This window comes from Phalacrocorax carbo, chromosome 8 (genome assembly GCF_963921805.1).
Source record: "Phalacrocorax carbo chromosome 8, bPhaCar2.1, whole genome shotgun sequence".
Lineage (NCBI taxonomy): Eukaryota > Metazoa > Chordata > Aves > Suliformes > Phalacrocoracidae > Phalacrocorax > Phalacrocorax carbo.
The window spans coordinates 3,856,377-3,882,646 of NC_087520.1; the positions used below are offsets into that span (position 1 = coordinate 3,856,377).

General features: G+C 40.2%; 1 protein-coding gene across 2 annotated transcripts; it reads left to right on the forward strand.

The window, feature by feature from the left end:
* Positions 1–139: 139 nt before the first annotated feature.
* Positions 140–25,047, forward strand: DDX46 (DEAD-box helicase 46). 2 transcript variants are annotated; one of them, XM_064458331.1, is made up of 24 exons: positions 140–280; positions 2,886–3,074; positions 3,354–3,494; positions 5,316–5,433; positions 6,319–6,484; positions 6,796–6,947; positions 7,272–7,385; positions 9,220–9,385; positions 9,765–9,885; positions 10,236–10,411; positions 10,851–10,972; positions 11,789–11,867; positions 13,689–13,771; positions 14,517–14,681; positions 15,042–15,204; positions 16,122–16,315; positions 16,888–17,025; positions 17,670–17,819; positions 18,336–18,533; positions 19,123–19,341; positions 21,395–21,539; positions 22,232–22,305; positions 23,066–23,144; positions 23,989–25,047. In XM_064458331.1, the coding sequence occupies exons 1-23, from the start codon at positions 264–266 to the stop codon at positions 23,111–23,113; spliced, it is 3,138 nt and encodes a 1,045-aa protein (XP_064314401.1). In that variant the 5' UTR covers positions 140–263; the 3' UTR covers positions 23,114–23,144; positions 23,989–25,047. The 2 variants fall into 2 exon arrangements, with proteins under 2 accessions (XP_064314401.1, XP_064314399.1); XM_064458329.1 differs by having other exon boundaries at positions 23,066–25,047.
* The last annotated feature ends 1,223 nt before the right edge of the window (positions 25,048–26,270 follow it).

The following is a 26,270-nucleotide window of genomic DNA, read 5'->3' on the forward strand; positions in this document are numbered from 1 at the left end:
TGGCGCTTTGTCCTGGCAGGGTTGCGGTGCGCGCCGGGGCCGGGGCCGGGGCCGGGCAGTTGCCCAGCGCCGCTCGGTTTTGGGGGGGGGGCGCTGTGCCCTCCGGCCGCCAGGGGGCGCCGCAGCGGGGCGGCGGGCCGGAAGCGGGGGTGGGGGCGAGCGGCAGCTTCCCGCCGCGCCTCTTGTCGTCCCGGGCGCTGGGGCGCGGAATGGCCGCCGCCGCCGCCGCCGCCGAATAGCGCAGGGTCCGCGCCGCCGCCGCCATGGGCCGGGAGTCTAGGTGAGTGCAGCGGGAGCGCCGCCGCCGCTACGGCCGGTGTGGCCCGCGCCGAGGCCCGCGGCTCTCTCGGGTGGCGGTGAGGTGCGTGTGGCTGCGTGGAGGGGGAACAAAGGGCGGCGGCGGGGGGCCCTCCAGGCCGGCCCGAGCGGCGGGGGCGCTGAGGGAGGGCGGGCCGCGGCGGTGGGCCCGCTCTGAGGGGTGGCTCGGGGCTCTGGGCCGGGCTTTAGGGCCCCGCTGGGCTGGGCGCTCCCTGGTAGCCGGCCGGCTCCCCTCCGCCGTCCCGGGTGGCCAGTAGCGTCCCCTCCGCCGTCCCGGGTATCCGGGAGCCTCCCCTCCCTCCTCCACCGCGCCGGCAGCCTCCCCCCCGCCGCCCACGGGGGCCGGCAGCCTCCCCTGCACCGTCCCGGGCCCGGAGCCGCTTTAGGGCTCGGGGCGGGCCGCCAGAGCCCGGTTGGGTCCGAGTCCCCGACCCCCCGCTCCCGCCCGAGCCCACCAGCCCCTCACTGCCTTGTCTTAAAATAATAGTAACAACCGAATTAGTCGGGTAGCCTTTTTTTTTTTTTTTTAACCTGGGTTAGGCGGTTTTGTTTGTTCTTTTAAAGATTATGCGGGATCGCGTATTTTCTGTCCACTCGCAGCTCGTATAAACACCCGATTCGGTGTTACCGACTCAGCAGCGGTGTGATCGCGCCCTCGGCGTGTTCCGGGACGAGCCCCTGCTGCCAGGCGGTTCGGAGCTGCTCACACCTATCAGTCTTTAAACCAGCTCCATAATCTGCACGTGCTGTTGTGGCATATGTCTCTTATTTCTTAGTTTAATCTAACCGTCGGATTTTGGCACTAAAAACGTGACGCAATAATCCCTGCGTGCAGCTGTCCCTGCGCTATAACAGCTCCCTGGGTCCGTAACTGAGATTTATACTGAGGGAGGCAGGCGAGGTGAAATTTTAACCACGGGCGTGGGTTCAGACTGGTGATTCAGAGAAGAGCTGGGTACTCCCGTAGTTATGTCTAAATTAGTTTCAAACTAGCGAGGGCAGCGGTTGCTGCCAGCAGGGCACCGTTAGAGACTCGGGCTGCAAAATCTCCTGGGAACTGAACGCCAAGCTGCTGGCACTCGAGCTAGCAGGACTCCCTTGCATATCCTAGTACAGCTTCCCTGCTGGTAATGACAAGTTTTTTCTGTTTGGGCTAAAACTAACCTTAAAAGTGGGTTTAAAGTTGTATTATTTTCTATTTTAATACCTACAAAAAGTTTTAGAAGTGAAGAAATGGTAAGGGGGTGAGAGCGAACGGTGCTGGAGATGGGTGGGGTGGGCTGCGTGTGCTGGAGGTGATGTAAAGAAATGGTCATCAGACTAAGGCTTTTGAAACCTGAAACCATACTTGGCTTTACTGCACACGGTAGAGGAAAACTAAAAAACAAAAAAGTTTAATTTTCTAAAGCTAAAAGATTAGAAAGGAGGGAAGTATGGAGCAGATCCCGTGGCATTTTGTGACAGAGATGGGGAAGAAATTAGAGATATCTAATGCTGACGGATGTTCTTTGCGCTCAGTTATACTGCTGATAGGCAGTATATATGGATATCATGCTGCTACTGTACTGATTCCAAATGTACATGGTACCTAAATATACCAGAGTGCTGAAATGAACTCTATTATTTTTAGTGCCAATACTGTTGTAATACAACCCTGTGTGGTGATGATGGAAGGGAAGGAAGGAGGTGGGGGCTTGAGGTCTGTCCTTCTCTGCCTCTTCCTGCTTCCCAAGCCTGGCTACTAGGCTTGTTGGGAGAAAGGGTGTGAGGGTCCTGGGCTGCAGGAGCGTGAACAAGGGAATTATTCTGGCGTGGAGACTGGAAGTCAGGAACTGGAGGAAGAGGAGATGGTCACGGTCCCTCTGTGACTTGTACACTCAGCTGAAGGGTTTCCTAGAGAATTCCTAGCCCTACGCTAATATGGTTGAGATAAGAGAGCACTAATGAGGGGAGAAAACGCGACTCCCATCTCCATCACACACCCCTCAAGCCTTGCTAACTTCTTAATGCTTCTGTTGCAATGTTTGATGATGTTACGGAATTTCTTTTGATGTCAGCACTCTAAAGGCATTGACCATTGCTGTGTAACACATGCTCAGGGTTTTATGTTTCCTTAACTGCAGTTTGACAGCTTTTCCATTGAGCAGAGGTATAATTTACCTAGCTTACCTGGATAAAAATAGTATATTGTCTAAAAAGCAACAAAGAACAGTTTTATTTGTTCAACAAATTTTGAGATTGCTTCCAAGAGTCTTTTTCTTTTCCTATGTATAATGGAAGTCAGAGGACTTCTAAAAAGGAAATTGTTATCGATGTTCTAGTGTTTTCACAATGTGCTTATAGTAGTTCTCTAAAACCAAAACAAAAATATGACCAAGTAATTCCTCCGATTTCAGCATCGTTGGGAGTATACATATATTAATCCGTTTAGCAAGATGATTACAAATGTTTAGAAATCTAAAAAATCCAAGAAATTAAGGTAAATCCACTTAAATATGGCAAATATCCTTCAACTGCAATTGTTCTCATGCTCATGTTCATCTTTTTTGTGTGACTTTACGATGCAGGCATTATCGGAAGCGCTCTGCGTCACGTGGACGCTCTGGTAGCCGTTCTCGAAGTCGTTCTCCGTCTGACAAAAGAGGAAAACGCGGAGAAGACAGACGCTCTAGAAGTAGGGATCGAGAACGTAGACGTGAGAGGTCACGCAGTAGGGACAAGAGAAGGTCGCGATCGCGTGACAGAAAGCGTCAAAGGTATGACTTATCAGTTCCAATCAAAGTAGATAAAAATGCCTGTCATCTGACTATTGATGTTCTTCCACGGTCATTAGTTACTTTGCTGTTGTTTCTGATAGATTTTACTATGCTTAATATTTTTGCTTATTAAATGGTTTCTAGCTGCTGGTGCTGGAGTTTGTAAGCTCTTAGTGGTCTTGATGATTGTTGGATTCCTTTTACAGCCTGTTCCTCAATGGCAGACTAAAATTATACTATGATCACATGCTAAATAAATACAATTTTGTTCTGTGGCAGACGTTCAAGAAGCAGAGAAAGGGAACGGAGCCGAGAGAGAAGAAGATCCCGGAGCCGAGAGAGGAGGCGCTCTAGAAGCAGAAGTAGAGGTAGACGGTCTCGATCCTCCAGCCCAAGCAAGAACAGGAAAACAGAAAACAGGTATTTGTGTTCTCTAATTACAGTCAATGCCATAGTGACAAAATATCGTAAAACTATTGGTAGCATGGAGGGAACCATCAGGCAAAACTATGCAAAGCTTTGGTTTGTAGAACAAGGAGAATATTATGTGAGTGTACTGTTAGGATATTTTCCCATTGCTTAACGTGTCTAACACAGTTTGTTGTGAGAATGTTTCTGTGAAAGAAGATAATCCGAGTTGTGGCAGCTAAAAAAATGCGCTTAACTTTAAAGACTGAACTTCGTTCTGAAAGTTTTGTAGTGCTTCGTTGTTATCTCAGGTCCCAGTACCAATAAGTAGCGGTTTGTGTCCCAGCACGTATGCCCAAATCAATGAAGTGTGCACAGTCTCTAGCACAGGCATTACTCTGAATATAACTTTCTTTAAACTTGTAAATGACAAGTTTTAGTTGTCAGATTTGCTCCAGTGCAGTGTTCTCAGTGATGCACTGTGTTGTTTTCTTTCTCAGATAAAGCACTTTATTTCTTTGGAAACATACAGGGTTTTAAAAAAATACAGGTAGGGTAGCATCAGGGGATCTATAAACAGCATCGTGGTGACACCTACAACAGGAATTTCTGAACTGTTATAAGCGCCGCTGATTGTACCTGAGCTCAGTGATTCATCCATACTTTACACAAAAAGTGTTCTAAAGAATGTAAGCCAATGAAGTTTGGAATCTGCTTTTTTAATTATATTTGTGCAGAAAAAGAAAATACATAGCGTAACACTTCAGAGGAGCTCAAGAAGTCTGTGTTGGTAAAGCCCCCACCTGTTTATTTGCTGTTTGTTGCATTCTGTGGGTGTGCTTAGTGCTGCAGTCAGTGTGGGTTTGGCAAGTACTAGTCTTAGGGGTTTACAGTTGCATTAACTCTAGTAAATAGATTTAGTAAAGAGGTGAACCTTGAACTCTTTTAGATACTGTCTTCAGAAATGGGGGAAAACTTCTTACAGGCCATGTTCTTTTAAATATATTAACAAAATTTTCAGATATAAACAGCGTATATCACGCTGTACTGTAAAATGAGCGGGGAGTTGGTAAGTTGTAACAGTAGTCTGTATCAAGAATAAGCAGGTTGATGACAGTCTAGAAGTTGTGAGAAGCTGGAATCACAAAGTTTTTTTGGAATAAGCGTATGGTTTGTGTTATAATAGCCCAGTGAAAAAGCCTTAATGAGATTTAATTGGCCAAAGTGAATTTTATATTTATTATCATGAGTTAGCATGTGTTTGGTTTGGGTGCATTTTTTCTTTTTGTTTTCTTTTATTGGAAGCAAGTAAGGATAATAAAATCTGTGATAAATGGGTTGTGTATTAAATGCAAGTCTGCACATTCTGTTTGAGTTATATAAGTAGCTCTTCCCAAGAAGAGGTGTTTTTATGTCTTTCAGCCAGTACTCTATGCCCAGGGGAACGTTCAGACTTCTACAGCAAGATGCTAGATCACTTTACCTTTCTCTAGAAATTCAACAACAGGAAATTTTTAGTATCTCTTTTCCAACTGCTGTCTTCAAGGAGGTGTAAAATAAACTGCAGAACCACTAGTGTACTTACCAATTGTAAGTGGTCTGGAAATGAAGTCTGCAACTTCCTCCGGTAAAAAAAAAAGAGACATTTCAGGTAGTTAAAGGGAATATTTCCGTGAAAAGGAAAGATTCTCCTGGAGTCAGTGTGATTTGTAAGGTATTTGAAAACATAAACCTGTACAGGGTGTTCATAGTTCTGTTTCCATCCAGCACATGTGGATTCCCACCCTGAGAAAAGCTGTCATGTTCTAAGAAATCTTTGGTCTTACCTTTCAGATCAAGATCTAAAGAAAGGACAGAAGGCGTGGAAGTTTCCAAAGAAAAGAAAAAAGACAAAGATGACAAAGAAGAAGAGAAGGATAAGGATACTACCACAAATACTGTGGCTACTGAGGTAAAAAGCTTTTTAACACTTATAAATTTAAATGATAGAATTTAAACCAGGAATTAAGTTAGCCATAGAATACTGCATTAACAGAAGAAAACCTGCTCTTAGAGCTGGACAAAATCCCGATTGTCAGTAACACAGATTCCTGTCACGGGATATGCTTCCAGTTCTTGGCATAAGAAACGTCATCTCAGTTCAAGATTTTGAACTGCTTAGACCACAAACCACAGACAAGCATGAAGGATCTCTCATTTTTCACATATTAGGTGTCAGTAGAGGAGCTGAATATTTATTTTTTTTTGGCCTCTGAACCCAGGCAGGAATCAAGGAACAAAGGGAGAAGGAAGCTGACTTTTCCTTCCTCCGTGACATGAAAAGATGTGCCTGGGTGAAGAATTCCCAAACTAGCAGTTTTAGCTAACTCTTCTAAACCAGCACAGGGTTGCTAACCCTCCTTTGTTAATAGCAGCTGTGCTGTCAGCGAAGGCTCCGCAGGCATAAACCAGTCACAGGTTTTTGTACTAGAAGGACTTTTGGAAGAAGAGGGTAATGTGATAATTCCTAAGTCTTTTTATGGATCAGTGACTAAAATGAGTTGAAACTCACTGGTGTGAGTTATGGGTGGTTTTTTTTTCTAGTAATTAAAGGAAAGTTTAATTCACTATTATCTTAAAAATTATATACCAGCTACTGTAATGAAAAATAAGAGTTAACTGCATTTCTTGAAAATGTTATAGTTGCTGTTAGTATTTTTTATTTACTTCTGTTGCAATAGGTTTGTGGACATCCAGCCTTCTACAGCATGCTCGCGCAACAGCTATGTTTCTTTGAAGAAGCATAGGCTAAAGCCAGTGGCCATTAATTTTCACTATTTGGTTGTTTTTATCATAGAATTTTGATCAGAACAAACTAGAAGAAGAAATGAGAAAACGAAAAGAAAGAGTGGAGAAATGGAGGGAAGAACAACGCAAAAAGGCGATGGAAAACATAGGAGAACTGAAAAAAGAAATTGAAGAGATGAAACAGGGGAAAAAATGGAGTTTAGAAGATGATGATGGTAATTAATTTTATATATATATAACAGTTAAAATACTTTTGTTCCTAAAAATATTACTATTACATTATCCTTAAAGCATTTAGTTATGTTTCAGAGTGTGAACTATAAAATAACAAAGCCTAAATCTGGTCATGGCTTCAGGTCGTTTAAGATACAATTGAGATTAACAAACTGGAGAGATTTGTATGAGGAAAAATGATATATTAATAAAACTGGACTGTAATTATTTGGGTAGACTAATAATTTAATACACATGAGCACTTTTCGCTTCCCCTGTCTGTTTTATTCTTGTCTTTCTTGCTTGTAATTAGATGATGAAGAGGAAACTGCAGAAGGAGAAAAAGAAGGCAATGAGGTTGAAGATGAAGAGTTAGATCCTTTGGATGCTTATATGGAAGAAGTAAAAGAAGAGGTCAAGAAGTTCAATATGAGAAGTGTGAAAGGTGGAGGTGGGAGTGAAAAGGTAAAATCACAGATTAAGATTTCTTATATTTGCCTTTTAGAAATAGCTTTGTGTTTAAAAGCAAAATGGCTTTGAAAAAAAGGGGAAAGTGCAAGAAAGGCAAGAAGTTAGATACACTTAATACCTGTTTGCCTTAACTTTAATTTCCTGGTGTTTTTATTAAGCTGTTTTATCACACATCGTTCTGATAAAATTTCACTGAAGGAAGTGGAAAAAAAAATCCAGCATAATGCGTTCAGAAGTACAAATATTCTATCTATTTTATACGGTATGTTTTTTTGTTTTGTATGATAGCGCAATGATTTTTCTTACCTGTTTTTCTAGAAATCTGGACCAACTGTTACCAAGGTGGTAACCGTGGTGACAACCAAAAAGGCAGCTGCAGAGTCAGAGAAGAAGAAAGGGGAGCTCATGGAGAATGACCAAGATGCGATGGAGGTAATGGAAGTGTCTTGTATTTCTGCTGTGAAAAGGCAATGTGCCTCTTACAAGAGGCATGAGAACGGGGGTACTCTGGGGTTTTTAGATCTCATAGGAGTCAAACACTTAGTTATTTAATCTGTAGAACCACGGTCACAAGATTTGTGATCTTACATGGTTTCTTGTTGCTTGTACTGGATTTTTTTAGAAATCGTCATTGCAGCTTTATTGTTCAGAGGCAACGTTATGCAGATGAGAACTGAATGAGTGCATCAGGTTGTCTGGCTTTGTAACTGTTCTTAACACGACTGGGCTGGTGGATGTCACATGTAGTGTGTGTGACCACTCTTGCAGTAAAGACATTTTTCCTAATATCCAATCTAAACCTCCCCTGATGCAGCTTGAGGCCACTTCTTCTTGTCCTATTGCTTGTTTCTTGGGAGACCAACCCCCCCCTCACTCCAGCCCCTCTCAGGCAGCTGCAGAGAGCGAGAAGGGCTCCCCTCAGCCCCCTCTTCTCCAGGCTACACCCCCCCAGCCCCCTCAGCCGCCCCCCAGCACACTTGTGCTCCAGACCCTGCCCCAGCCCCGCTGCCCTTCTCTGGACACGCTCCAGCAACTGTCTCTCTTGTCCTGAGGGGCCCAAAACTGAACACAGCATTCGAGGTGTGGTATAGAGTGTTTACATACGCAGCTGCTCAGCCTGCATGTTCAGTTGCATGTATCTAATCAGAAGAAAATGGGGTTTATGTGTTACATTTCTGCTGAATTTCTTTGTAAGTATAAATATATTCTTTTCTAAAACACCAGTAAGTTATGGATCTCAAAACACTTCATAAATCATAATGAGACATCTTTTTTAGCACAGATGAGAGGCAGATGTTCTCATTTTACAGTTTAGGAAACAGTAGAAAGGAGTTTGATTCTGCCCGGGGCTACAGGCCAAGTCATGTGTTCTAGTAGACAGCACCCTAAACTGAATTTATGAGTGTTTTCTGTTACACTGGCTGTAATTAACAACTGTGTTTTAGTAGGAAGAGGTAGTACAAGAAGGTAAACGTCAGCTGCCCTCTCTGGATGTGGGTTTGATGAACCGGTGGATCTCCCTGTGGTCTTTACAGTGTGCAATTTTTTGCATGTTGAGCAGTGGCAGATCAGCACGAATATTGAATTTTAACAGAACAGTGCTCTGGGATTCTCGTAGAGCTGTCTTGCTCAGTGATTGGACCTGAACTTCTCAGAATTACTCCTCTGTGTCCAAACTGCCTTCCTAAAATGCTTTCAGGAGAACAGGAGTATTGAGTACTTCATGTGGTTGTGTGCAGTGGTGTAGGCCTGAACAGTTATTAAGGGTATGTGTGTGTTGCTGGCCGGGAGGTCTTAGAGAGGCAGCCTTGCCCAAGTCGTAGACTAGATACCCTGCTAGCACTGTAGCTCAGTGTGTTGCTGCAGTTCCAGTGTTAGTAGTACTCGACTAGTTTAAATCTGAATTGGGTGCATCTGTCAGAGCTGTGACTGCAGTGGTGTGCTGGCTAGATCTTTCTTCTTAGTATCCTCTTACTATTTCTGTTGTATGGCAGTGGTTATTTCTGAATGACAAGGCTGGTAGTTAGTATTCATAAAGTCATGAAAGCGATATGGAGCATGGTGAAAGTTAATGTTTGGGAGAAACGTGAAAGAAATAGGTGAAAGAACAATTGGGACTCTTAAACTGAGAGCTGGTTTTCAGCCTCTAGTCTAATAAGGTAAGGAGTCACTGCTGCTTCTGTGTGAAGTTCCTCTATAAATGAAAAACCAGAGCCTATCAGAATACCACTCGTACTAATTTACACACAAATTATAATCTATACAGTATTCTTCAGAAGAGGAGGAAGTCGATCTTCAGACTGCCCTGACTGGCTACCAGACCAAGCAGAGAAAGCTGCTAGAACCAGTGGATCATGGAAAAATAGAATACGAACCTTTCAGGAAAAACTTCTATGTTGAAGTACCAGAACTAGCTAAAATGACTCAAGAAGGTAAAAAGAAATACAACCAGAACACCTTGGGTACTATTAAAGAAAAGAACATTGGATTTTAATGTGCAAAGAAACAGCAAATTGCTTTGGAATATAAAGAGCATTTGGAGCAACTTGGTATAGAACAACACTGAATCAGTTAGATCATTATTTTTGATAACTTCATATTATTATATATGAGAGTTTGAAAAAATTTACCTGGGTCCTTTCCACTTACCTCCTGTATTTATGTGTAACAAGCTAAAAGCTGTTTTTCTGGTGGTGATAAAATTATTACTAAAAACAGTATTTCATGTTCAGGGACAGATCAAGAATATTTTGATCAAGGTGGCAGAGAAATGTCAAGTTTGACTCTGTTGTAATGCAAACTCTGTTTCAGAGGTGAATGTGTACAGGCTGGAGTTGGAGGGAATTACGGTCAAGGGAAAAGGCTGCCCCAAACCAATAAAAACCTGGGTACAGTGTGGTATTTCCATGAAGATTCTCACTGCCCTCAAAAAGTAAGGAAGCACTTTCTGAACTGTTTCATGCTTGATTTTGCTCACTGTGTTCTATCATACGTTCACAAGAAAAACCTTCTTTGCTGTATAAAGCAACATGTCCCTGTTTGTAGATGTTACATAGATGGCGGTCGGAGTGTTTGTCGCTCAGTATTGCACTATTGTTATGAACTATCCCTTCTGCCGTTTGTACCATGCTTTTGCTGCTCGTGGTTAAGGTGTATTTTTCTGGATGGCACTGATATGTATAAGTAAATACGAATATGCAAAATTTTTAAAGCATGACTTTGCAATTCTCATCTGTCAAACCCTGTTTTGTTCTTACAATATCTTTTTTTCCTTTCTTTAAGACATGGCTATGAAAAGCCCACTCCCATTCAAACCCAGGCTATCCCAGCAATTATGAATGGACGTGATCTGATTGGCATTGCTAAAACAGGAAGCGGAAAAACTATTGCATTTCTGTTGCCCATGTTCAGACACATTATGGATCAGAGAGCGTTAGAAGAGGGAGAAGGTCCCATAGGTACAAAGCTTTTCTTTTCAAAACTGCTATTTTAATAAATAAAAACTCAAGCATACGCTTTAGAAGGCTCTTCGGTTCTTCTCTGGCTTAGGCAGGAATGCTTACTTACTACTGTCCATTAATGAGTGGCTTTTTCTGATTTAGTTAATGATCACCATGCTGTTTAATGATGTTTGTGATCACTGTGCTATCTAGCGTTGTTTCAAGAGCGCTTGCACGTCTGTATATCTGGAAGGGAGACCTTACTCCTTTGATTTTGAAACTTTGACCAGAGTTCCACTCCATCCTCACACTGTCTTAACTCTCTTTTTCTTGAAATTACATTTGTAAAAATATATATAAGTGAATTACTTCAAACATCATTACAAAAGATTACTTTTTATTGTATAAATAACATCTCTTATATTACAATGTATGATGAAAACGCTTTGTTTTTCAGCCGTCATTATGACACCTACTCGTGAGTTGGCTTTGCAGATTACCAAGGAGTGTAAGAAATTCTCAAAGACACTTGGGCTTCGAGTTGTCTGTGTTTACGGAGGAACAGGAATCAGTGAGCAGGTACGCAAAGGACACACCTTACTTGTCAAGTAATTCTTGAACTTTATTAGTAAATGTTACTTCTGCAGTGAATTTAATTCCTTCCTCTTTCCCATAAATTCGGTACATTTGCAGCCTGAATTACGGGTTTTCTCTGTGTGAATGGTAGAAATACACATGCTTAAGCTTTTGCACGTAACTTAGCCTTAAACATACTGATCTTGTTGAAAATTCTCAAGTGTGGTCCTTAAAAGTTTCAGACTGTTTCTTTTTGTGTATGTACTGAGCACGGCAGAAACTAAGCTGTTAGTGGGGTGTGAGAGTTTGAAAGATACCGAGAAGCTAATTTTTATGAGAGTTCCCCTCAAGATAACAAAAGCCAGAAAAGATTAACTTTGGTTTATTGCATTATCAAATACTGCACATTAGAGGAATTTAGAGATTAATTTCAAGGGGTCCCATCCCCGTCCCCCCTTATTTATGGAGACGATGGGAGTGACCATCTGTGATGGAACACGGTTTATTTAGTATCAGTTGTTCCTGATGTAACATGTGACATTTCTTATGGGCCCTTAACTGTATAGAAGTCGTATCCCCATTATAACTTCAAGTGGTAGTAACTTCGGTTGTCAGGGGTTACTCTTTTGGAAAGCAAAGTTTTCCAAAGACTTAAAGAAGTTGCTAAGTAAAATCTTTACGTAAACAATTCACATTAGTAGAACAGCTGCGTTACAGTGTATGTTGTTTTCTTTTTGCAAGGTGATACCTGTTTTAAAAAGAAGAAACCACAAAGCAAAATCCAACTCTAATGGTTTGTTTATTGTGTTTTAAAATCAGATAGCTGAACTCAAAAGAGGTGCTGAAATTATTGTTTGCACACCTGGACGTATGATTGACATGTTAGCAGCTAACAATGGTGAGTAGAAGTCCTTTTCCTATGGAGAATTTTTTATATTTGTTGTGTAATTCTAACAAATTCAAAAGATCATGTATTTTGATAAATGGTCTTATGGAATTTTCTTATATCTCTTCAGGCTGCACTATCTAGCTATTGAGAATATATAGCACTAATAATAGGTTTAATCACATATTGGTTTGACTCTTTTGGGGAGGACAGGAAATACTACATTCTTGAAGAGCTTCTGAGAATGTTTATCACTGTTAAAATTAAAATGTGCTGGTCCAAATTCTTTAACTTCAAGTCATTTAGATAAAGGTTGTATAAGAGTTGCTTATTTTGTCTGCCCATTGATCCTTTATTATTGTTAGTGTAGCTCAGCAATTACCCCCTTTTACTTAAGAGCGTCTGACTCTGCCTTTTATCTGTTGGCTTTAAAAACCAACCAAAGAAGCCCTCCCGAAATAACTGTTCAAAAGTAAAAGAACTGACCTTTACATCAAATACTCAGATTGATTAAACTGAGCCACTGCAGCTTTAAGAGGTTTTGTCCTAGTGTAACCATTGCATGCTTATTAGATAAAGTTTTATTATTAAATTATTCCACATCAAAACCTCTACTAAACTGTTGACATTATTTAACTTCTGTGGAAAAAGTACCTTCAAGACATATAGAACTGGGCTTCCAAGACTTAAATCGTCAAAGGTAGGTACATTAATGCTGTTCCCAAGTAATTTTACAAAGTTATTATTTGGGGATGAAAGTGTTAAGATTTTACATAGATATGTAGATTTTAAGAAATATTTGTTTTGCTCCTTAAGTACGAATTCCGTATCTTTAAAAAAAATGCAGCGCTAAATCTCTACAGAATAATTTGAGGATTCAGCTACAATTTGCTGGAGCTGAAAGGACCAGATTCTGCTGTAGTTTGATAGGCACGAGTCTGAGTGATAGTGGTAGAAAATGTGAAAAATCTGTTCCATTCTGAGAGCATTTGACATTGTCACTCCGCAGTTGTTTGGAACTGAATCTGTTCACATTTATATCGTTTGAGAATATGATTCTTAAGTCCTTGAGTTAAATCCTTCTCATGAAAGGGAATCTCTTAGCTATTTGTTTGGGAAGGGTGCTAATTATCCTGTCCATCATAATTTCAAAATGTTCACAGCCATACAATTTACTTACTTTGTTTCCAGCTGTCCCAGAGTTTGGGGTGGTTCTTAATTTTAATTTCAGTAGTGTTACTGGGTAGGCTTTAATCTTTTATATATTTATTTTGACAAGACTGCTTACTCTATTCTATGCATATTATTAGCTGTTAACTAGAATTAGTATGATTATCCTCAAATAGTTGTTCCTAGCTCCGAGGAAGCATTACAGATTATGTGTATAAAAGGAATTTTTCTGAGGCTGCAACAGTTAGCACTGGACTTTGCCTTCCACACATGCGCTGTAATCTCTAATATGTTTTTTTCTAGGTGGCGCTGTCAGATAATGGCTGATGTGGCTCCTTGCTTCATCTCAGTCTTAGTTTTATGATGTGTTTTGGCGAGGGCAGTTTTCTGAATTTTACAGGTTCTTCTGGCCCTATGATGGTATGCAAGAGAAGAGTTTGACAAAATAAAGGGCCTTGTGCATACTTACACATTTCCCAGAATGTATGTGTGATTAAAATGAGAACATTAAAATTCACATTTAGTGAATTTTTTAAAAAAATTAATTTATGTCTTTGTTAGAAGATAGTGAGACTATATAACATTTTTAAAAAAATATTCCTGAGGGAAACTAGATTTCCATTTGATTTTGTTTCCCATGTGTTTTTTCCTCTCCTTTCACAGGTCGGGTGACAAATCTCCGTAGAGTCACATATGTTGTACTCGATGAAGCAGACAGAATGTTTGACATGGGTTTTGAGCCTCAGGTAACGAATGACACGAGTGATATTGCCACAAGATGTTATTTTCCACTTCAAAGGGCTTTGCCATGCTACGTTGTTACTACTACACTGCCAATGAGCGTTCAAAAAGATGTGCTACCTATGGACACGGGTTTAAACTGACCCTTCAATTTTTCTATTATCCTCACATGCTTTGTCTTCAATAAATTCATATATAGCTTAGATTTTTATCTAATGTACTTTTTTTTTTTTACACACTTGTTTTGGATACTTGTGGCCATGTTGTAGCCCAATGTCATCCCTTGATGCAGGTGTCAGTAGTAGTTGTAGCCTGCTTATAAAGTCTTTGATGTCTCCTGGCAATGTCCTGCAGCAGACAGGAACAAAACGTTGGAAACGTTGGTGACAAATTACTTGCTGGCAGCTTTGGACATCCAGGACTCTTTCAGTTGTCATCAGGCTACATTGTCTTCCAAAATTAGGAAAAATTCGTTATTCCGTCTCTTGAGCTGCAGGGTTTCTGCCGCATGTGTTAAGCTTTCTGCTGGGCTGTTGCCATGTTGCATGTTGCCTCACAACTTCCTTTCGAGTCTAGTTTTGTCTGTCTTCCAGTGCTAGCACCTAGGTCTCGTAAGCAAATCTGTAAAGAAATGGGTTGTAGTCTGTGTGCGGTGCCGATACCGCCTGATGTTAAAGACGACAGCTCTGTGTGTGCATGAAGTTCAGTTACATCACTTGGGTATTAACAGGGGTTGTTCTCTTAAACCAGGTTATGCGCATTGTAGACAACGTCAGGCCTGATCGTCAGACTGTCATGTTCTCTGCTACTTTTCCCAGAGCTATGGAGGCATTAGCTCGGAGAATCCTAAGTAAACCTATAGAAGTGCAGGTCGGAGGCAGAAGTGTTGTCTGTTCTGATGTGGAGCAACATGTTGTGAGTATCATGCACCTGCCCCGCTTATCTGCTCATCTGCTTGGAAAAGATTATTTCCAGCAATATTGAATATAAACCACTACACCCACACAGCTTTTCTTTTTAGAAGTTCAGTGACCTTATTAAACAGGAATTCCAAATAAACTAACACCCTAATCTGCAAATGCAATGTGATCGCTTTTTTTAAAACTTGGTTTTATACCACAAAGCTGAACAGCAGTTTTGCCACTAGCTGTGGAAACAGCCTGAAAAAGTCATCTCCTGTTCCTGATTTTTATTTTTATGCACCCTGAATGTGTTTAATGACTTAAGATACAACTTATACTCTTTCTGCTTTGCTTTTGTATGTCTTTTTTCCAGATTGTCATAGAAGAGGAGAACAAGTTTTTGAAGTTACTGGAGCTACTGGGACACTATCAGGAGAAAGGATCAGTTATCATATTTGTAGATAAACAAGAACACGCTGACGGGTTGTTGAAAGATTTAATGAGAGCCTCTTATCCTTGCTTGTCTCTTCATGGAGGTAATCTGCAACCTTAAGGATTTATATTAACAACCCCAAACTAGAATACTGGTATTCAGTGGTTATAAAGAGAAGTTACTCAATTTCTGTATAGTACCAATTATTATTTCTTCCTAAGCAGGCTTTGCTTTGTAATTGCAAAATATATTTGTCTCTGAATTTGAAATAGACGTGATAGTTTTCCATAACTACTCTTTATTGTTCCCTGTGAGATGTCATTGGATGCCAAATCTTGTCTCTGTGCAACAGGATTGTGACTGAGAGTTAACACCTCTCGGGCAGTATTTCTAACTACTTGCTATTGTAGAATAGCAAATGTCATTGGGGGAGTATTATATGATATTGTTATTAGAGATTTCTCAATAATAGTGGCTGTTGTTTGCCTTTTCTGCCATCAAGTAGTAATACTACAGAAGTAGTTTAGTAGCAGGAAGAGGAAATCTCTTTAGAATATTGTCCATCCCAGAGTATTTTAAAACTTTCTATATATAGTGCTCTTAAAAATACCAATAAGTACAAAACCACTGTTCATTTAGTGCAGCAATGGAAGAGGGAAAAATATTCTTGTTCTTTGGAGATTTCTGTTGCCTTTAGAGAGCAGACAAAGTCTCGGCATGAGGTCTCAATTGAATATAAGAAGTCAAACAGAAAATCATGTTAAAGACACTTTGAGGATCTTGGTATGGGAGAACATCTTTTTGTAGTGGAAAAACTAAAAGTTTTGTTATTCTGGATAATAGACTGAGAGATTTATTATTCTGGCTAATATATGTTGCCAGTAAAAGTATAAAAATGCAATACTTTCACTTGCGTAGGCTTTTGGCTGTTTGAAGCTGAAGGGTGTTTTGACCTGTGTCCAAATTCTTCTGGCCCAGAGCAGAGCTTTATAATTAACTGTTTTGTCTGGTTTCTTGCAGGCATTGATCAGTATGACAGAGACAGCATAATTAATGATTTCAAGAATGGAATTTGCAAACTTCTGGTGGCTACGTCTGTAGCGGCAAGGGGCCTGGATGTAAAACAGTTGATGCTGGTGGTCAATTACAGCTGTCCCAACCATTATGAAGATTATGTGCACCGAGCAGGCCGAACTGGGCGAGCCGGCAATAAAGTATGTACAATCGGTTGTCTGTTTTAGTAATCACTGAAACCTTTTCCTTATTTATTACTTGATCAAGGTGTTCCCAAGGGATAGCTACAGAGGGAGTAGTTCACGTTACTGGTGGGAAGAGGATTTTCCTTCAGAGTGTCTAAGGTTTTTGAGTGATCATGTGTAAAATGCATTCTGCGTTTTAACACTACAAAAGTTGGAACTTACTTGTTCTTCTGATGTATGAATGTGCTTTTAAATACCATTTGTGGCTGAAAGTTTGGGTGGTTTTCACTGTTGGAAATGTGCCCTACTCAAATTTATAAGATTTTATTTTCCAAACTTTTAACCATGACAAGGTTGAACAGAAGGACTTCTGGTTCTACTGTCTGTGGCTGATTATCTCTGTATCAGCTTCCTGGGAAATAACGTTACTCATTCTACATTCCCGCTAAAAAAAATATATGCATGAATATCATGGTTACTTTTATTGACCAGAACAATATAATCTCTGCAAGGGTGCTTCAAAACTTCAGAGATAAAGTGTCTTTAGAGATTTTTTCTTTATTATCTTTTAAATTAATTTTGACCAGGGGTATGCGTATACATTCATTACTGAGGATCAGGCACGGTATGCTGGTGATATCATTAAAGCTTTGGAATTGTCAGGGAATCCGATACCTACTGATTTGGAGAAGCTCTGGGCTGACTTCAAAGACCAACAGAAGGCTGTAAGTAATTCTTTCTTCTGCAGTGGGCTTTGGTCTGGGTTTAATGCGTATGCACGTGGGTCCAGTGGTATCGTATACATGCGTGAGTCATCTCACTGACTTCATTCAGAACACGCATGCTGAGGTAAGTGTACTACGTGTTTTCAAGATTGGGGTCTTGAATGTCATTTACAGGACTGTTCTTGAGAATGTAAATATTGTCATCTGGTATGTGATAGAGAAGCGCCTGCTATATAAGGGGCACTTTGGCTTTTATCAAAATTCACGTAAAAGATAATTTGTATTATTATTTCTAGAGCTCTCGCCGTCAGAGGATCTTGCTCATGCTGAGAAGAGTGACTTTGGAGCTTTTCCCATATAAAAACTGGAGGGTTTTTTAAACTGCATTTGAAAAGCATTTAAAATGTATACTTAAAGAAAATCTCAATAGTGTATTGTTTCTATCTGCTGAATTAATATCGCTTTTTAAAATTACAGTTCATTGTAAAATACAGTTTTTAAAATATCAAGAGCTTCCTAAATGTGCTAGGATTTGCTTTTTAAAATAAATAACTTCAAAATTATTTGTCTAATTTTATAGTTAATTACTATCAGAAATGGGATTTTCAACTTTTAAATATGAAAATATATGTTTTTGTTTTCAGGAGGGAAAGTTGATTAAAAAAAGCAGCGGATTCTCTGGCAAAGGTTTTAAATTTGATGAAACAGAACAGGCTTTGGCTAACGAAAGAAAGAAGCTACAAAAAGCAGCTCTTGGCTTGCAAGATTCAGATGATGAAGACACAGCTGTTGATGTAAGCACCTGAAAATAAGGTTTAAGTTGCTTAAGGATTTCCAGTATATTTATGTTTTCCCCAGTGGGTCACATATCACGTTGCAGAATGCACGGAGTTTTGTTAGTCCATGTCCTGCACTACTAACTTAGTTACCTTCCATGAGTAGGACTGTATGTATTAGGAGACATGGTATTGTTGGGTTCATGGTTGGACTTGGTGATCCTAGAGGTCTTTTCCAACCTTAATGATTCTCTGATTCTATTCTTCGATATAGAAGATAGATCCCTTTCCTAATGTTCGTTAGACTCCTTTTTATGACCTTGAGAGTAAACGCTAGGTTAAAACTTTTTCCTGGTTATTAGATTATCTGTTCCTTTTGCTGAGTTGTAGTTCTGAGCTGGACTCTACCATTTATACAAGATTTAGTTCTTTAAAAGCATGTAAACTAAATGCACCTTAGTGTTTTTTTTTCTTGAGGATGATAAGATTATCTAATGGTAAATGTTGTGATCTAATAATTGTTATTTTCTTTAGATCGATGAACAAATTGAAAGCATGTTCAATTCAAAGAAAAGAGTAAAAGACATGGCAGCACCAGGAACATCAAATGCTCCTACACCGTCGGCTGGGAATGCAGAAAAATTGGAGATTGCTAAAAGATTGGCTTTGAGAATCAATGCTCAGAAGAATCTTGGAGCAGAGGCACAAGTATTGGTCCCCTTCCACTTTAAGGTCAGGCTCTTTGAAAAGCGATTTTTTTTCTTTTTCTTTTTTTTTAAATAAAGGTTGTTCAGGTCTTTGTTCTGTGACTTCCATTTTATTTAGTGTTTCTGCACACTAATAACATACTGTATTACTTAGCTTATTTGTGGCGGGCTAACTCAGTTACAAGTTCTAGGATTTGTAATTGAGCTAATATGATAATAAGATTTAATTCAGAACTGGAAATTTTTTGTCTGTCCTGGGAAAGAGTTAATTCATTACCGATGAAATTACCCGACTAGGTTTTGTCAGCTTTAGCAGAGTTGCAGGATATCTTCCTCTGCTGAAGCATGTGATAGACAATCCATTTAGATTTAGGTTAATGTGGTCTGGAATGTCCAAAGGTCTTTTGAGCTGCAGATACAAAAGACCAGTAAGATCTTTTCTATGCAGGTGTGAGGGGAATTACTGAGAGGAAGGAAAGAAGAGAAAGAGAAGTTTGGAGAATGTGCTTGTTGTGTGAACAATTCTATTACGTAGAAAGCTTTAACAAAATCCTTGCTGGTTTATGTAGGACTTCTGGCCACCTTGTTCTCAGCACAGACCTGTTTTTTTACAGGATGTGATGCAGCAGGCTACAAATGCCATCCTGAGGGGAGGCACAATTCAAGCTCCTACTGTGTCTGCCAAGACCATTGCAGAGCAACTGGCTGAAAAAATCAATGCTAAGCTCAATTACGTACCCATAGAGAAGCAGGAGGAAGAGAAACAGGATGGAGGACAAAACGAATCCTTTAAGAGATACGAAGAAGAACTGGAGATCAATGACTTCCCACAGGCAAGTAACCGTTTTGCTATAACCAAGTGTAAAGGGCCATTGCTTAACAGAGGCTATCTTCGTGGCTTAGGCTGCGATTGTACCAGTAAAATACTTTGTCTTTATTTCTTATCACACCTAATTGAAATTACCACATTATCGGCGATTGCTTCCCAGTTTATAGGTACACAATGCTTTGGATGTATTCCAGAGATTATTGAAGACAAGCATTCCTTACTATTAAAAAAATCTCTTCTCGCTCTGCCACTGACTTCTCTCGTACCCAAATCTTTGACACTGTCTGGCATTTTATTTCCAAGGCTGTACTACTATGGCTGATACTGCTCTTTGCTTTTCTTATTACCTGAGTATTTTCGCCATTCAGAATGTTGCTGCTCTAGTCTACCTCATCTGTTATTTCGAAGATCTATATTCCACAGTAACAAGCACAAATGCCTTGTATTTATCTTTTGAGGTTTTGCCCAGGCTTCCCTTTTTTTATCAAGTTGTTGTGTTATTAGTTTGTTACCCTTCCCCCTCAGAAATCCTCCTAATTCTTATCCTAAGCAGTTTCTCATTTATAGAACATGTTCTAGATGTAATAATTTTGCTAAGGATCTTTCTAACCCTTTAAGGATACGCTTGCTAGGTACAAAACGGTGCCTGCTCACAATGGCTAGACAGGTAACCATTCTGTCATCTGCATATAAACAAATTGTAAATATTTAATTATTAAATTTTTTTTAGACCTGCACTAGAAAAAATAGCGCTCTCCTGATCTTTTTGTTGTTCGCTGTTTTGTAACATCTTCTCTGAAACACTGATGTATATGTGGCAGTTAATCAGTGAGAATCATCACTGCTGGTTATGTCACCAGAAAATCTCTGTAAGGGAGAGGGACTCGCACATTACGCATTGTGCAGTACTGAACACAGCACAGTCCCGAGATGACAGAGGTGAAGTAAGATAAAGTGATCACCTAAAGCAAGAATGACAGCTGACTCTGTAAGCTGTTGTTATGTAGAAGTACTGCACAACCATTCAATACCATCACATGAGCTGTAAGATGCACATGGGGTAGCCTTCCTGACTATGGGTGCAGGTGTTCCTGAGAGCCAGATCACTGCTGATAAGGTACCTCGTGTAGAGAGGATATGTGACAGGAACGGTTTGATCCCAGGACATACAGCCTGCCTTTAGAGGCTGTGTTCCAGAGCTGGCTTCTGGAAAAGCAGTGGTTGAAGGTAGGATACACAGTACGTTTGCTCAGCCTGCCAGAACTGAGAAACCAAACGGGGACTGGAGGGGATCGTTCTTCGTGTCAGAAATAGCTTTGCCTTCACGCCAGGGCAGGGTGAGCTGCTCCAGTCTTGTCCTGCATCCCCTAACTTGGAATGCCAGAGCTCGCCACGACAAAAAAATTGGCTCCATCTACAAGTGACTTAAAACAATCCACTAGATACTTTCTAGTAATTTCATTGTCTAAATTAATGGGACGCATTTATCATAATGAAGGGTTCTGAAAAACAAGTGGCAATGTTTATTCCTTAGGCTTTATTTTTGGAGATTTTAAGGTTTGGTTACTTTTGTCTTTAACCGATGAAGTGTGTAGAAATAAATAGCATTTATTTTGTTAAAGGGGAGTACTTGCAGCCATTAGCAGTATGTTTGCCCTTGAAGCCTATTCCTCTACAAAAAGTGCGAAATAAAATACTTGAGTGCTGCTTCAGAAAATCACCAGAAAAAATTACAAGTTTTAAATTTTCAGTGTAGCAAAATAGAATCTCTTTAGAGTTCTTGCTTCAATAGAACTATGCATCCATTCTCTTCTCTTCTTCTTCCATAACTTTATCTTGCTGACACAAGGGGCAGATTTTTTTTTATATACTTGCATTAAAAAATGGGCTAAAATTTCAATCTGCATTTTTAAAGTAGAATGCCATGACCGATCTTCACCGTGCAGTGTTTGTCTAAAACCCCGTGGTGTTTGTCTAAAATCTCAGCTAACCTTTGGATTGCCATTCGGTGCGGTGCCTTTCTCCTCGCTGATCCTCCCATATCCTTTACTTTGCAGACGGCCAGATGGAAAGTTACCTCCAAAGAAGCGCTACAGAGAATCAGTGAATATTCTGAAGCTGCTATTACAATCAGAGGAACTTATTTCCCTCCAGGCAAAGAACCCAAGGAAGGAGAACGAAAGATTTATTTGGCTATAGAAAGTACGTATTCATTTTATAAATGTTTCAATGAAAGATACGACTCCAGTTTTTTAACTAGATATGGAATCTCTGTAGTTAGAGCGTACGGATGCTCAGTTACGGACCCGCTGTAGTTACTTTGCAAATTAATATAAATACTCAAGAAACACTCGTTTATCTTAATACACTTTGTCAAATGATCCATGGGGATCACAGAGATGCTTCTCCTGAGAAGCCTGACCAGCCGCAGAACAACAGCAAGCATGCATGGAGGCGGTGTGGAGGACAGGGAGAGAAAAGATTAAAAAAAACCAAATTGGAATAAGCACAAAGGTGTCTGTGCCAGTGTGAAATAAGGAAGAAAATGGAATTATGTGGGTTTTGGCTGGTAAAGGTATAAGAAATTACATCAACTACTGCAACAAAAGCTTTGCTAATCTTGTGATGGTTGAATAGAGTTTTTTCTCAAAGAAGCCTCTAACCTGTGGTATTTCTGAACAGCTTGATTTATGACTCTGTGCTGTTCTAAGTATCTTCCTTAAAACAGCACACAGTCTAGCTGTGGCAGTCTGTACAATGCTAGAGAGTTCTTCAGCAAATAGTTGAGGATATTCAGCAAGTCCTACAGTGCTTCTGAAAATAGCCAGCAATGTTTATTCTGTAGGCTTCACCTACAGAAAGCGTTTAAGATGGAAATACTTTTTTGTCTTCAGGTGCCAACGAACTGGCTGTACAGAAAGCAAAGGCAGAAATCACACGACTTATAAAAGAGGAGCTCATCAGATTGGTGAGTGAAATACCCAGAATGCAGAGGGAAAGTGCCTTAATTTGTGCTTTCTGAGATTGATTTCTACAAACGTTGATGCTCTGGCATACATTTTTATTAATATCGGGGACTGGAGCCTATAGATCTCAAAAGCACCCTTTCATTGAACAGCCCAGAAAATACATGACTGTTCAGTTGACCAGCCATACGGCCATTATCCAGCCAGCAGATGGAGATAACACATTAACAGAGCTTCTTGACTGAAGACCCCTTAAAGAGTTTTCCTGATTTCAGCACCATCAGGCAGGGGGGAGGAGAATTATCCCCCTCATTTTAATACTTTATGTGTGTCGAGAGATTTGTTTTGCCATAGCTTTATAGCATACCCGGCTAATAATTGGCTGTGTTCAACATACTCCATTTTCAAATAAGAAACTGTCCTGAGAAATCACCGTTTGACTTCTCTGGCCAAAGAAACCTCAGGTTTCTCTAGAATAAGCTTCAGTGATATCACATGAGACTTGGCAGCGTCTTTGGCTCTTTCTCTGAAGTAGCCTTTCAGAGCAGCAGTCAATTCCAGTGGTCTTGCTGGGCCATTATTGAGAGTTTTGCTTCTTTTTCAAAATCGTTGACCTCCCCATAAAAATGTTTTCCAAAGGAAGGAGGTTGCTAAGGAACTGCTTGTCCCCACGTAACGTGGATTTATTGTTAGTGGGGGTTTATTGCAATTCATTTATCCGTTTTCACTTTTAACTGTGATTATTCTTTCCTTTGTTTGCAGCAAAATTCATACCAACCGACCAACAAAGGAAGATACAAAGTTCTATGAGTATTTGGAGTTATCTGTCTGCCAGTGGCTGGTGCGTGAAACTTTGTGGCTTCTGTTGTTTTTGCTGTTTACACTGCTTATTGTAAATTAAGAATTTTTTTATTTTGTCTTGCGGACATTTTTTTAACAGAAAATTGATACTTGCTGAAACATCTTAATTCCACTAAAGTTATCAGTCTTAAAGCAGACCAGTTTTGGCGGAGCATGATTTAATTTAGAAGTGCAGTTTATATACTTCTCATCATAAAGAATATAAAATAAAACAGATTTTAATTTTCCTGCCAGACTATACTGTTAAGTAAATTAAACAGTGTTGGGATTTGTGTTGGAAATCATTAGAATGTACCTGCTTCATATCGTGGGGATGGTTCACACCATATCAGTTTATACTGAAAAAAACGATAAACCCACCAAAATAAAAGCGGGATTTTCTCCTGATCTATAGCATCTCTCTGGCTGGTTCCACACACATTCGTTCCCTGTACAAATGTCCCCCTAAGGTCAGAGAGTCTTGCGGTGATCAGAGCAGAGAATTTTATCCAGAAATAATTGAGGTCTAGTTTTAAGATCTTCTTATCTTTATCACGTCCCATTTTGTCTTTATCATCCAGGTAACAGAATAACTCTTTGGGGTTTTTGTAAAGTGAAATGTTTTGTAGTATGAAAATAGCTTTCTTGGTTTTTTTCTAAACATCAGAATTTTAGGATTTGATTTTCTTTTTTCCTCATTCTCTGACATAAGAATGAAAGCCTGTTTAGTTTAAAAATAAATTCTCGGAAAAAAAAAAGAGAAATCTCTTTTGTAATGAAACACGACTTTGTGACTTTTTTTATAGTGTTCTTATATATACATTTAATGTGATTTTTTCCCCCAGGGTTGTCGTCTTTATTACTGTTAGGACATGGCTTTAAGTAAAAATGAATAATGATATTTCTGAGTGAATTCCACAAATATTGACTATTGTTGCAGTCAATAAGCTACTGGGACAGGCAAGGCCTTTCTTTTTGAGGTCTCATCCCCATAACCATTAGTATTCACGATGGACACTTACCACTCTTAAGCATTTAACTTTCCTGCCTACTTATCTGGAGCCTAAGCGGCAGCGATTTGAATCGTCTCATTCTAGCAGCTGCAAGACTTTCAAGACGATGACTTTAAAAAGGACTTTTGTAGAAAGCTTTTCTTACCTGACACATTGAGAAGAAATGTGTCATTTTAAAACAACTGTGTATATACTGCTTTAACGCTGGTGAAGACAAATCGTACAACCTGCATCATGGCTGTATAAATTCACGACTTCTATTTCCCAACTTCAGGTAATTTAAATGACTATTTCCATTTGCATACAACTGTCTGTTGCTCTCACGTCAGCGTACCTTATTTGCAATACAGGAAAGGAAAGTAATGATTACTCCGACGTAAGAGTATACAGTTAGGATAACAAAACCCAATACTTGCCAATATTACTACATTGAGTAGAACAAAGAGAATAAGCACGCACAGTAACACTTCTCAAAACTGAAAACGGAAACCTCAGACTATAGCTCCATGGTTCCCTTTAAATACATCAGGTTTCCTTCCTTTAAGAACTGGGTTTCGATATGCTTCATACAACTTGTTTGCTGAATTGTCTAACTTTTGACAGTGTCCCCCCAGAAGAGTGACAGATTTGGATGTGTTGAATGAAAAGCACCTTCAAGTTTGGACAGTCTGACACTTCTTTAAATACCTTGTTTCAAAATGTTCATATATATATTGGTATCTCCTAAAAAAGGCATGGTGGAGACTTTTTTTGTGATTTCCAGCTTTGCACTGTTGGATTTCAGAGATGCAACAATGTATAATCTTGAACTTCCTGGGGTTTTTAAATGCAATGTCAATATTCCTATGTTTTTTAAATTCCAGCAAAAAAAATAAAAATAATTTCAATGTATATTTTTCAGAAACTGTCTTTCTGAATAGCTCATGTTTTCTGCACTTATATTGCTTCTGCATTCTTTTTCCTATGACAGTTAACCTTGTACTTTTTGGAGTAGGGTGATGTGCACAGTAACTAGCGCTTGTGTTTTTCTGCTAGAAATGCAATGAGGTGCAGCTCAGGCTCAGTTAAGAAAGTCGCAGTGAAGGCATTTGGATGCATGGAAACAGGAATGAAATGCAGAGGAGAAGAAACTCTCAAATTAACAAATGTACAAGGAAAAAAAGGTGGAAACAAGATGAGTATAAAAGTTGGGAGAAGATGCAATTAAGGAATGAAAAATTGTTGTATTTAGTTCTTTGCAAGTTCTTAATAAACATGACCATTTGGCTGCTTTCCAGGGAATCTGCCCTGCACAGATTCCTGCCACCAGTTTGTGGAAGAGCGTAGGGATGCTGTATTTGTTGGGGGTTTTTAAATACGCACAGCAGAGTTGTTCTGTTGTGTGCCCACTGCCAGCTTTCTAGGTTGCCTTATGCTTTCAGTGCTTGAGTAACAGTGGTATTTTGGGTGGATAAGTGATACAAGTGTTTGAGACTGGATCATGAATGAGTTTTTGCTTGCGTTTCGCGGTGCTGCAGAGCTGTCGTGCAGTGGTGGCGGTGAGGGGTGATGCTCTGGGGGTGTTGCTGTTCTCGGGGAACAGGGCACTGGCACTTTTAGGTGGCAGCATGTAGGAGAGACCTGCTGTGTAGATGAGGGTCTGTGAATCTGGAAGAGATGGTGAACACCGGGAGCAGCTGGAGGCAGAGAAGCGTCACTTTTCTCCACTGCAGCCTCCACCACAGCCTGAGGTCCTGGGCTCCAGCAGGCCGGGAGAAGGAGAGAGCAACACCCTTGATCGCAGCCCTTCTGGCTCCCTTGTTCTCAGTGCCAGCACGCACCAAAGATCCAAACAGCAACATTCCTCACGACATTGCGAAGGGTGACATCCCGTCTGTCGCTGCGGTGGCCGTTTGTGTGCGAGAGTTGACACAGCACGTCAGGCTACTCTCTGTATGCACGACTGGGCAATTGGGCAGAGGTTTTGCTCTGTGCCCTAGCCAGGAAAACAGGAGAGGAAGAGTCAAGCCAGTGTTCTGCATGGGGGGCGGGGGGGAAATCGCAGCAAGATTAAAAACGTGTGCAATCACAGACCAGAATTTTGTACCACCCTAGCCACCCCTTGCTTTGTTAAA

Coding starts and splice junctions, on each gene's coding strand:
- DDX46 (XM_064458329.1), top strand. Junction 10,973..11,788: donor GAACAGGAATCAGTGAGCAG/GTACGCAAAGGA, acceptor TTTTAAAATCAG/ATAGCTGAACTCAAAAGAGG. Junction 18,534..19,122: donor TGGTCCCCTTCCACTTTAAG/GTCAGGCTCTTT, acceptor GTTTTTTTACAG/GATGTGATGCAGCAGGCTAC.